The sequence below is a fragment of the Saccopteryx bilineata genome, chromosome 12, assembly GCF_036850765.1.
Source record: "Saccopteryx bilineata isolate mSacBil1 chromosome 12, mSacBil1_pri_phased_curated, whole genome shotgun sequence".
In the NCBI taxonomy this organism is placed as follows: domain Eukaryota; kingdom Metazoa; phylum Chordata; class Mammalia; order Chiroptera; family Emballonuridae; genus Saccopteryx; species Saccopteryx bilineata.
The window spans coordinates 43,811,587-43,824,684 of record NC_089501.1 but is presented as its reverse complement, the minus strand read 5'-3'; the positions used below and the strand labels follow the sequence as shown (position 1 = coordinate 43,824,684).

General features: G+C 42.9%; 1 protein-coding gene across 1 annotated transcript in view; it reads left to right on the top strand.

Annotated features, from left to right (window-relative positions):
- Positions 1-12,746, top strand: part of LOC136316067 (uncharacterized) — a 66,553-nt gene extending 53,807 nt beyond the window's left edge. The window contains exon 7 of the mRNA XM_066247807.1: positions 12,642-12,746. Coding sequence (XP_066103904.1) covers positions 12,642-12,746 — 105 coding nt within the window. The remainder of the gene's footprint in view (positions 1-12,641) is intronic.
- Positions 12,747-13,098: the final 352 nt, after the last annotated feature.

Sequence of the window (13,098 nt, the reverse complement as noted above, 5' to 3'; positions counted from 1 at the left end):
AGAGTGGTATCCTAAGGAAAAGCTCCTCGCCTGACCTGTGGTAGCACAGTGGATAAAGCGTCGACCTGGAAATGCTGAGGTCACTGGTTCAAAAACCCTGGGCTTGCCTGGTCAAGGCACATATGGGAGTTGATGCTTCCAGCTCCTCCCCCCTTCTCTCTCTCTCTGTCTCTCTCCCTCTCTCTCTCCTCTCTCTCTAAAAAAAAAGAATAAATTAAAATAAATAAATAAAATTTAAAAAACAACAACATGTGCTCCCCAAAGTTAGGAAAAGCTTCTCACTCCTGGCCCAGCAGAGGTGAGTTCCACTCTCTGTGATTAGCACTGGCACAGCGGCTCGTGTTCATTGGATACGGTGAAGCTTCACAGTCAGCCGGCCCAGCTGCTGGATATCCTGCCCTGCTGGGCTAGATTACACAGGGGGCAGGGAGAGAGGCTTGGAGCATGGACTTTTAACATGGGGGTCCCTGTGAGTCTATTGGTGGATCTGGTCAAGAGGCTTAGCCACCTTCGGGAGGGTCACAGTCAGCCCCAGGAGAGGACTCTCTCAGTCTTCATCCCTGAGACTGGGGTCTCACAAGCTGAAGGAACTTCTGCAGAGGGGGATGTCGGCCACACTCAGTTTGAACCTACTGCTCACCTTGTTGGGGAGAAATAAAATTTGAGTATCCAGCAGTGGCTAAGGGATCAAGCTCTGGAGTAGAAGCCCCATTCCCTGTACTGAGCTCCTGACCAAGAGACCCCTGAAGTAGGGGTCCCACAGATATTGGATTCACAACCTCAGCTTCCCTAATCCAACAAGCTTGCAACTTATAGAGGGGTTCATTGGGTGAGGCCAGTCTGGATACACACTACAGTCTATACAGAAGACTCTGGGAAGACCAGGCAGTGGCAAGAGTAGGTAAGGCAGCTGAGAAGCAGAGGCAAATCTTATGGAGCTTGGGGCTTTTATGGAGCTGCTGTCAGCTCTAAGCAGGAGGAAGCTGAACCTTATACATAGGTTGGCCCCTACCACACTACCCAGGCACCAAAAACACAATCACAAACAGCAAAAAGAACTATAGCTGCAGACAAGTAGCCCATAGTAGGTTACAAACTACAGTTGTCACCTACAAAAGAAGATCTAGAACCAACACAACTGGTAGCTGGTAGCAGACAGCACTAATCCTAGACTCAGCTAGCTACATAAGCAGCACGCCCAAAAGAGGAGTCTATACACAGACAAAATAGGTAGACAAAGAAATGTGACCCAAATGAATCAACAAGAGAATTCCCCAGAAAAAGAACTAAATGAAATGGAAGTAATCAAACTACCAGATGAAAAGTTAAAAAATAATGATTTTTAGGATGCTCAAGGATCTTAGAGCAACAATGGATGGACATAATGAGCACCTAAATAAAGAGACAGTAAGCATCAAAAAGGACATTGAAATCATAAAAAAGAACCAGTCAGAAATGACAAATTCAATATCAGAAATGAAGACTGCACTAGAAGGAATAAACAGCAGGCTGGATGAAGCAGAGGATCCAATCAGCAAGTTAGATGACAAGATAAACGAAAGCACTGAAGCAAAGCAGCAAAAAGAAAAGAGATTCAAAAAGTCTGAGGAAACTCTATGAGAGCTCTATGACAACATGAAGAGAAACAATATCCGCATCGTAGGGGTTCGTGAAGGAAAAGAGAATGAACAAGAGATAGAGAACCTGTTTGAAGAAATCATAGCTAAAAGCTTCCCTAAATTGATGAAGGAAAATGTCACACAAGTTTAAGAAGCACAGAGAATCCCATTAAAGAGGAACCCAAGGAGGCCTACACCAAGACACATCATAATAATAGTGCCAAAGTTAAGAGATAAAGAAAGAATACTAAAAGCTGCCAGAGAAAAGCAGTTAAATACCCACAGAGGAGCCCAATAAGGATGACATCCAACTTCTCAACAGAAACACTGGAACCCAGAAGGGATTGGCAAGAAATATTCAAAGTGATGCAAAGCAAGAACCTACAACCAAGACTTCTTTATCCAGCAAGGCTGTTGTTTAAAATTGAAGGAGAAATAAAAAGCGTCCCGGACAAAACAGAGCTCAGGGAATTCATTACAACCAAACCAGTACTACAAGAAATGTTAAGGGCCCGCTGTAAAAAGAGCAAAGGAAAAAAATATTGAGAAAAAAAGGATTGTAGATTTTTTTTACAGTTTTGTTTTATTTTTTTATTCATTTTAGAGAGGAGAGGGAGAGACAGAGAGAGAGAGAGAGAGGAGAGACAGAGAGAGAGATGGGGGGGAGGAGCTGGAAGCATCAACTCCCATATGTGCCTTGACCAGGCAAGCCCAGGTCGAACCAGCGACCTCAGCATTTCCAGGTCGACGCTTTATCCACTGCGCCACCACAGGTCAGGCAGGATTGTAGATTTAAAGAATTCAATTACAATCAACAACTACATATCAATAATAACCTTAAATGTAAATGGATTAAATGCTCCAATCAAAAGACATAGGGCAGTTGCATGAATAAGAAAACAGGGCCGTACATATACTGTCTACAAGAGACCCACCTCAGAACAAAAGATGCACATAGACTGAAAGTGAAGGGGTGGAAAAAAAAAAGTATTTCACTTAACTGGAAATGAAAAAAATGCTACAGTAGCAATGCTTATATTTGACAAAATAGACTTTAAAACAAAGACTATAATAAGGGATAAAGAAGGTCACTACATAATGATAAAGGGAGCAATTCAACAAGAGTATATAACTATTGTAAATATCTATGCAACTAATATAGGAGCACCTAAATATATAAAGCAGAGTTTGATAGATATAAAGGGAAAGATCAACAGCAATACTATAATAGTAGGGGATTTTAATACCCCACTAACATCAATGGGTAGCTCCTCCAGAAAGAAAATTAACAAAGAAACAGTGGCCTTAAATGACACACTAGATCAACTGGATTTAATAGATATCTTCAGAACTTTTCATCCCAAAGCAGCAGAATATACATTCTTTTCAAGTGCTCATGGTACATCCTCTAGGATATACCACATGTTAGGACACAAAATGAGTTTGAATGAATTTAAGAAGATTGAAATATGTATAATATCAAGCATCTTCTCTGACCACAATGGCATGAAACTAGAAATCAACTACAATAGAAAAACTGAAAAACATTCAAACATTTGGGGGCTAAATAGCATGTTATTAAATAATGAATGAGTTAACAATGAGATCAAGGAAGAAATAAAAAATTTCCTTGAAACAAATGAAAATGATTATACAACAACTCAAAATTTATGGGACACAGCAAAAGCAGTCCTAAGAGGGGAGTTCATAGCATTACAGGCATACCTTAAGAAGAAAAAGCTCAAATAAACAACTTAACTCTGCATCTAAGAGAATTAGAAAAAGGACAACAAGTAAAACCCAGAGGAAGTAGAAGGAAGAAAATAATAAAGATCAGAGTGGAAATAAATTACACAGAAGCTAAAAAACAATACAGAAGATCAATGAAACCAAGAGCTGGTTCTTTAAAAAGGTAAACAAGATTGATTAATATTTAACCAGACTCATCAAGAAAAAAAGAGAGAGGACTTAAAGAAATAAAATTAGAAATGAAAGTGGAAAAGTAACACTTGCACTGCAGAAATATAAAGGATTGTAAGAAAATACTATGAAGATCTGTATACCCAAAAATTGGTCAACCTGGGTGAAATGGATAAATTCCTAGAAACATATAATCTTCCAAAACTATATATGAAATTCCAATAGAATTCTAAAAGCAGTTACATAAAAAAAAAAAAAAAAGAAAAGTTTGTTACCTGCACAGGAATCCCCACAAGGTTATCAGCTGTTTTCTCAGCAGAAACCCTAAAGACCAGGATAGAGTGGAATGACTTATTTAAAGTGTTGAAAGAAAAAAATTCACATCCAGGAATACTCAGTCTGACCAAGTTATCTTTCAAATATGAAAGAGGAATAAAGGCTTTCCTAGACAAGCAAAAACTGAGGGAGTACATCACTAGAACTGCTTTGCCAGAAATTCTGGAAGGAGTTCTTCAAGCTGAAATAAAAAGACACTACTGACCAATATGAAAACACATGAAAGTGAACGACACGCTGGGAAATTGAATGCACAGTAAGACACAGAGAGCTCTAATCTGCAAGAAGACAGTGTGCTAACCCTGTAACTGTAGCATAAAACTCAAAGGAAAATAAAATTAAAATAATTATGGATACTATAATGTTAACAAATACACAATTTAAAAAGAGGTAAATGAGGACATCAAACATATAAAATGAGGAAGTAAAAGGGAGAAGCTTTTGTAGATGATCAGAGTTAAGTTGTCATCAGCTTGAAGACTGTTTTATCCATGGAATGTCTCATGTAGACGTCATGGTGACCACAGTGCCACACCTGGAGCTGAGTCCCTGAAGATAAGGACGGGGGAGGCAGAGCATCCCAGCACAGACAGTCCCAAGACACAAAGGTAGGCAGAAACAGAAGGAAAAGAAACAATTAAAATGACTGGAAAACAATTAAAAAGATGGCATTAGTAAGTCTTCACATATCAAAAACTCTAAATGTAAATGGATCAAATTTGCCAGTTAAAAGGCACAGAGTAGTTTTCATCTTGGCTGCTACATGCCATCCAGGCTGAAGAAGACCTGGAAACTCTAGGGCCCCTGAGACAAGATCAAGATGTATCAGCAGGCCCTGGCCGGTTGGCTCAGCGGTAGAGCGTCGGCCTGGCGTGCGGGGGACCCGGGTTCGATTCCCGGCCAGGGCACATAGGAGAAGCACCCATTTGCTTCTCCACTCCCCCCCTCCTTCCTCTCTGTCTCTCTCTTCCCCTCTCGCAGCCAAGGCTCCATTGGAGCAAAGATGGCCCGGGTGCTAGGGATGGCTCCTTGGCCTCTGCCCCAGGTGCTAGAGTGGCTCTGGTCGCGGCAGAGCGACGCCCCGGAGGGGCAGAGCATCACCCCCTGGTGGGCAGAGCATCGCCCCTGGTGGGCATGCCGGGTGGATCCCGGTCGGGCGCATGCGGGAGTCTGTCTGACTGTCTCTCCCCGTTTCCAGCTTCAGAAAAATACAAAAAAAAAAAAAAAAAAAAAGATGTATCAGCAAGTATAGGAAGCACCCAGGAGGCAGAGGTAATACTGGTGGCATGCATCAAAATAGCATCAATTAAAACAAAAAGCCCCCAAGTCACATGGGGGAAGTGATATGAGGCATTACTGCTTAACGAAGAACCAGAGCTTCTGCCCAGCTGTCAACCTTGATAAACTGGCCCTGGGTCAGTGAGTTCCCACAGGTCAATGTTGCCAAAAACAAGTGGAACTGCTCCTACCATTGATGTGGTGCAATCGGGTCACTACAAAGCTCTAGGGAAGGGGAAACTCCCAAAGTAGCCTGTCATTACAAAGGCCAAATTTTTCAGCACAAGGGCTGAGAAGAAAGAAGATTAAGGGTATTGAGGGGACCTGTGTTCTGGTAGCTTGAAGCCACACAGTTCATTAAATACATACAAGTGCTTTGCTCTTCTGGTCTGACTGTAAGTTTTGGGGAACCTCTAGCTACCTACCTGTACGTCAAAAACGTGCCTAACAGGTTCTTATGGAACAGTATGAGGGCCTGGGCTTCTCTGCCAATTTCCTGAGAATGAGTGCGGGTATGAGATAGCACAATGACTTAGAGGTCTTGGCCCATTACTTAATGTGAACCTTTTCATTTAGAAAGTGAAAATGATATTTGTTGATCACACACACACACACACACAAACATAAATACAAAATAGTTGTAAAGTAAAAAAAAAAAGGCACAAAATGGCTGGATGAATAAAAAATTTTTGAAACTCCCAACTATATGCTGCCAACAAGACAGCTCATAGGCTCAAAGTGAAGGGCTGAAAAAAATAGATTCCATACAAAAAGAAAGCAAAAGATACAAAGGTAGCTATACTTAAATCAGACAAAATAAACTTTAGCCAAAAACATTAACAAGAAACAAAGATCTTTATACAATGATAAAGGTGTCAAATCATCAAGAACATATTATAATTGTGTGTGTGTGTGTGTGTGTGTGTGTGTATCCAGATTGGAAGACAGAAATATATTAAGCAAATACTAATATGTCGGAAGGGAGGAATAGACAAATTACAATAATAGTGGGGGGATTTAGTACCTTACTTTTAGCAATTGATAGATCATCTAGACAGAAAATCTACTAGGAAACAGTGAACTTGAACCATATATCAAGTGGACCTATCAGATACTCGGAAAACATTCCATACAACAGAAGTAGTATACACAGTCTTCTACTGAATACACACAGACCATGGCCCAGGACAGACAATGTGATATGACACAAAACAAGTCATTGCAAATTTAGAAAAATCGAAATCACCCAAGTGTCTTTTCCAACAATGGTATAAAACTAGAAATTAACAACAAAAGGAAAGTTTTTAAAAAATCTACAACTAGGTGAAAATTAAACAACAAACTTCTGGACAACCAATGGGTCAAAGAAAAAGTAAAAAGAGAAGTAAAAAATATCAAATAAATAAATGAATAAAACATAACACACCAATATGAATGTTTGGGTAGTTTCTGCTTCCAGTGCACTCTTTCCTGAGTCAATGGCCATGTGACTCTTTGGGAAAGGCCAGAAGGAACATTTTACTTGTTTTGAAGGTTCCTCTTTATTGGACCCAGCTGGACCTGTCTTTCTAGTAATAAATGGCAAAGTTGAGAAGTGGCTCAGGTCTGGACAAGGACACAGGATCCAGACATATTGAATGCGTGAGTAGGAAGTCTTTGTGTATTTCTATCATTTAAGTGAGGACAAGGTTCATTGAATGGGGACGGGGAAGGGAGGGGGTTCATGCGCTCTTCCAGTCCTCATAATAGGCTGAGGTCTCCCCAGCCATCAAGACCCACGGTGCTCTCACTTCGCTGTCATAACCACAAAGATGTACTGGGGGTTCCACCATTGGGGCTGTCACCAGTAATCAAAGCAATAAACAGTTGGGAGTGAGGTTGTGCCCTTGGAGCCAGGGAAGGCTAGGTCTAGAGACGTGAGCCCCAAACTTCAGTATAAACCTCCCTAACCCCTGCTCCCCAGGGTAATTCAATTTATCACTGATGATAGAGCAACAGAATGTATTATACCTTGTAGTGTAAAAGTGGTAAAGGGACACATTCTGCTCCCGATGGCCACATGAAGTGTGGAAACACAACTATACCAATGCCCCGTCACCAACTGCACAGTCTTACTGTGGACTCAGCCGTTAGCACACACAGGAGGACGTAATTCATCCCTAGGAGGGTCAGGGAGACATCGTGGGAGGTGATATTTATGTTCAGCTTTGAAGCAGAACCAGCTCTTGGTGAGGGGACAGGGAACACCAGCCAGAGGAAGGAGGCAGACAGAAGCTGGGAGCCCTGACTGTGAGGACCTGCGGGGAGGCCAAGGCGGCTGCACCATAGGGCCGTGGAGGGCAGGAGACACAGGAGGGGACTTGGGACAGGCTGGGTGTGTGGGAAATCCCTACGGCAATCATGAGGTCCAGAAACAAAATATCAGAAACACATCTCTCTCTCTCTCTCTCTCTCTCTCTCTCTCTCTCTCTCTCTCTCTCTCTCTCTCAGTAGAGGGCTGGTCTATCTCAGAAGAGCTGCAAGGCCTCTGACTCTATTTGGTTACATGAAGGTTTCAGCATCCAGTGAGGGTCAGGGCTGTGGCAGTGACTCTGCACACCTCCCCCTGCAGGCTGGGCTGACCAGGCTGATGAGGTGGAGGAGGGAGGAGCTGACCAAGGACCCAGCACAGAGGGGGCAGTAGGGAACAAAGGGGTGACTGTCATTGTATAAGAGAGGGATCTGAGGTGGAGACAGGACAGGATTATGGTGGTTTTCACATCTTTATTGCATTTATTGTGGTATTACATCAAATTCTGAAAATTTCTTTTTCTTTTCTTTTTTTTTTTACAGAGACAGAGAGAGAGTCAGAGAGAGGGATAGATAGGGACAGACAGACAGGAACAGAGAGAGATGAGAAGCATCAATCATTAGTTTTTCATTGCGCATTACAACACCTTAGTTGTTCATTGATTGCTTTCTCACATGTGCCTTTTCCGTCGGCCTTCAGCAGACCAAGTAACCCCTTGCTGGAGCCAGCAACCTTGGGTTCAAGCTGGTGAGCTTTTGCTCAAACCAGATGAACCTGTGCTCAAGCTGGCGACCTGGGGTCTCGAACCTGGGTCCTCTGCATCCCAGTCTGACGTTCTATCCACTGCATCACCACCTGGTCAGGCAGTAGCTGAGATTTTAAAGTAGCAGAGAATATTAAAAATTTAATCGCGGGCCACTCATTAATAAACTCATTACATGGGCCGGATCTGGCCCGCAGGCCATATATTGGCCATGCCTATATTATACATTTCATTTATATCATCTTCATTATTTGTGAGATTTTCAATCTTTTCAAAAGTATATTTTTGCCTGACAAGGTGGTGGCGCAGTGGATAGAGCGTCAGACTAGGATGCAGAGGACCCAGGTTCAAGACCCCGAGGTCACCAGCTTGAGCATGGGTTCACTTGGTTTGAGCAAAAAGCTCACCAGCTTGGACCCAAGGTCACTGGCTTGAACAAGGGGTTACTCGGTCTGCTGAAGGCCCGCAGTCAAAGCACATATGAGAAAGCAATCAATGAACAACTAAGGTGTCGCAAGGAAAAACTGATGATTGATGCTTCTCCTCTCTCTCAGTTCCTGTCTGTCTGTCCCTATCTATCCCTCTCTCTGACTCTCTTTCTGTCTAAAAAAAAAAAAAAAAAAAAAGTATATTTTCCATCCATGATCTCCTCCCATCCTTTGCTATGTATCTTTGTAGAATTTAAAAGGCTCTAATTATTTGTAGGAGCTCTTTATATAGTCTGGATTCTGTTTGTTTGTTTGTTTTTTACAGGGACAGAGAGAGAGTCAGATGTAGACAGACAGACAGGAACGAAGAGAGATGAGAAGCATCAATCATCAGTTTTTCGTTGCCACATCGTAGTTGTTCATTGATTGCTTTCTCATATGTGCCTTGACCTCGGGCCGGGCCCTCAGCAGACTGAGTAACCCCCTGCTCGAACCAGCGACCTTGGATCCATGCCAGTGAGCTTTTTGCTCAAGCCAGATGAGCCTGTGCTCAAGCTGGCAACCCCGGGGTCTCGAACCTGGGTCCTTCCGCATCCCAGTCGGATGCTCTATCCACTGTGCCACCGCCTGGTCAGGCTGGATTCTGATTACTTGTCATAGGGGGACTAAACAACTCTAAGATTAGAGTTTCTGCCATAAAGACTTCTCACTGAAGAGCTTGAGTCCGAGGTGAGGGATCACAGGCAAGTCACTGCTGGGGTGGAGTGTGCTGGGTATACTCAGAATGATGAAAAATCCTCATTCTAATTTCTTCTTATTAAATTTAATTTAAGGGAGTGACATTGGTCCATAGAAACACATAACTTTCAAGAATACATCTCCACAGCATGTGAACTATGCATTGCGTTGTGTGTCTGTTGGTCAAATAAGTTTGTAAATATGATATATATGTTTGCTCACTTATAGTTCGCATTGGGTGTGGGGGACAGGGTGTAAGCAGGCAGGCTTGTGATAGTCAAAGGCTTAGTTTTAAGACTAAGCTTTTCCCCACACCCTTGACTGTTGTATGATGTGGGGTGGTGTACTCTCATGAGGAATCCCATTATGCCTCAGATAAGTGACTTTGTATCAGAGACTTCCTTGTTTGTATAATGGATTAAAGGTTTTGATTTCTTTACTATAAAATGGGGCAGAGGAGCCCATGCTGGAGGATAGCAGAGAAAGGCCACGTGGAGGAGGGGAGAAGCAGCCAAGATGGCGGAGTGCTGAAGGAGAAGCCAGTTTGTGCAAAGTTTGTGCAGATAGAAGGAGATGGGGAACAGAGTTGAATAAGGCTGGTGATCTAGAAACCTTTGATTCTAGGAAACTCGGATAAGTCAGTGGCTTTGGGAGCCCTGAATGGAAAAAGAAGTGTTTTCCCACATACTGTATTTCTTGCTCGCCGGGTGTAAGCTAGGATTAAAGCTAACGGCCCACCAGTTCTTGGCTCTGTTGTTTCATTACCGTCTGTCTGATTCAAATGTGAACTTGCATGGGCCACAGTAAGATGGTGACTGTGGCTACTGCCTTACAGTGCCCATAACCCGAAGCCCAGTCATTGTCCATCACCATGTATTTGGCCCCTTTTGCCAACCAGCTCTCCATCTTCTTCCTGTTAGACACTTCACTTCTGTCTCTGTTCATGAGTCTTAGTTTTATACCTCAGCTATGTGTGAAATCATAGAGTTCTTAGTTTGTTCTGATTTACTAATCCTCATTCCTTATGAACCATGTAAAGCAGGTAGCCAGGGCCACCATCACAGCTGCCTAGCCCATGCAGGTTCACATTGGATTTGGACAGATGGTAATGAAACAATGGAGTCAAGAACTGGCGGGCCATCATCTTGAATCCTAGCTTGCATCCAGCAGGCAAGTAAAAACACACACTGGGCTCAAAAACCCACTCAATTCAGCACTCACAAAGCTACTGACTTATCCGAGTTTCCTAGAATCAAACGTTTCTAGCTCACTAGCCTCATTCTCCTTTGTTCCCCATCTCCTTGTCTCTACACAAACTCTGCACAAACTGGCTTCTCTCTCAGCACTCTGCCATCTTGGCTGTTTCTCCCGGCCTTCTCCACATGGCCTTTCTCTGCTCTCTTCTCTAATGCTAATCTCAGGAACCGAGAGAGCAAGCTCCCGTTCTGCCCCCATTTTATAGTGTTGAAATCAAAACCTTTCATCCAATATACAAAATAGGGAAGTCTCTAATACAAAGTCACTTATCTGGGGCATGATGGGATTGCACCACCCCACATCAAAAAGGGTGAGAAAGGCTTAGTCCTAAAACCAAGCCCCAGGCTACAAGTATCCTGCCTGCCCACAGCCCACCTCCAACACACATTAACATCACCTGGGTGATGGGCTTCCATGTGGGCAGAGCCATCTTTAACAAAGTGAGCATAATATATTTTATCTGCCCAACTATCCATATAAGTTTTGAATCCAGTTATCATAGTAAGAATGAGATGCACTTCTCAGTTAATTTAAGACTGACTTAAATTCTGTTTCTATAGCAATCTAGCAGAATCCCTGGTTTCTTTTACTCCATGACCTTGAAGAATAATGATCGCCTAAAATTCTGTAAAGTGTAAAATTAAATTTCTAATTATTTGTTTTTTAATGATAGAGGTATAAATTATATAGTGAAAAATTCCTAACTCTAACAATCGCAAATAGCATTTTTCCCTTTAAAATATGGTGAGTGTTGGGCAGATAAAATATATTATGCTCACTTTGTTAAAGATGGCACTGCCCACATGGAAGCCTTCACCCAGGTGATATTAATGTGTGTTGGGGCGGGCTGTGGGCAGGCAGGATCCTTGTAGCCTGGAGCTTGGTTTTGGGACTAAGCCTTTTCCACCCTTTTCTTTTTTTTTTTTTAATTTTTAATTTTTATTTATTCATTTTTTAGAAAGGAGAGAGAGGGGGAGAGAGAGAGAGGAGAGAGAGAGAAGGGGGGGAGGAGCAGGAAGCATCAACTTCCATTTGTGCCTTGACCAGGCAAGCCCAGGGTTTTGAACTGGCGACCTCAGCATTCCAGGTCAACGCTTTATCCACTGCGCCACCACAGGTCATCCACCCTTTTCTGATGTGGGGTGGTACAATCCCATCATGCCTCAGATAAGTGACTTTGTATTAGAGACTTCCCTATTTTGTATATTGGATTAAAGGTTTTGATTTCAACACTATAAAATGGGGGCAGACCAGGAGCTTGCTCTCTCTCGGTTCCTGAGTTTAGCATTAGAGGAGAGAGCAGAGAGCAGAGCAGAGAGAGGCCACGTGGAGTAGGCCAGGAGAGGCAGCCAAGATGTTGGAGTGCTGAGTGAGAAGCCAGTTTGTGCAGAGTTTGTGCAGGGAGAAGGAAGGAGATGGGGAACAGAGGTGAATAAGTCTGGTGAGCTAGAAACCTTTGATTCTAGGAAACTCGGATAAGTCAGTAGCTTTGTGAGCACTGAATGTGAGTGGGTTTTGGAACCCAGTGTGTGTTTTTACTTGCCCGCCTGGTGCAAGCTAGAATTAAAGATGATGGCCCACCAGTTTTTGGCTCCATTGTTTCTTTACCGACTCCAATGCGAACCTGCATGTGAATGGCCACAATAGTGGCTACTGACTTTACAGTGAGGTTAGACGAGAACAGAAAGAATCCCTGAGGATCTGTCTCACATTGTGTTCTACCATCAACATTATTTATAAGAACAAGATCCTGATGAAAAGACCTATCACATTTTCTACAACCAAAGTAGATGGACAATGTTCTCTTGGATGAGACTCCTTGTTTATGTAAGAATGAGATGGCACTCAAACACCAGGTGTGCGGGCTTTATTAGAAGAGAAAGACCTGCCAGGGCACTCTTCCGGGAGAAGTGCACCCAAACAGATTCTGAGGCAAATTTTTTATAGGGTTAAGGGAGAGCTTTGAGCAAGTGTGCATTGCATCAGCAGTTCTGGTATGCTCCCTTCTGCAGTTTTACGATATCGGCTTCTTGGAACGCTTCTCCTCGGGGCCACTGACCAGCTTCCTTTTGGAATTCGTGGGAATTCGAAAAGACCAGAGTAACAGGCTTTATTGAAAGGAAGAAAGGAACCCTGCCAGGCACTTCTCTGGGGAGAAGAGTACCAGTTATAGACTAGGGGTGAATTATATAGAGTTTGGGAGAGCCTGAGGGAATACTGAGGCAAAAGTTCTGGTATGTTCCCTTTTATGGTTTTAGGATTTCAGCTTTCTAAAATGCTCCCTCTCGGGGCAGGTTGACCAGCTTCCTGAAATTCCTCTGCCCCAGGGGCATAATCCAGTAAGGGTGAGGTCAGGCAGCCAAGTGGAACAGCAAAAGGACAGTTTGGAATTCACGTATCTATCATTTCCCAACTCTGTGGTTACATATAAAAGAAAGGCAGTTATTAATTTTATAATATACAGTGAGG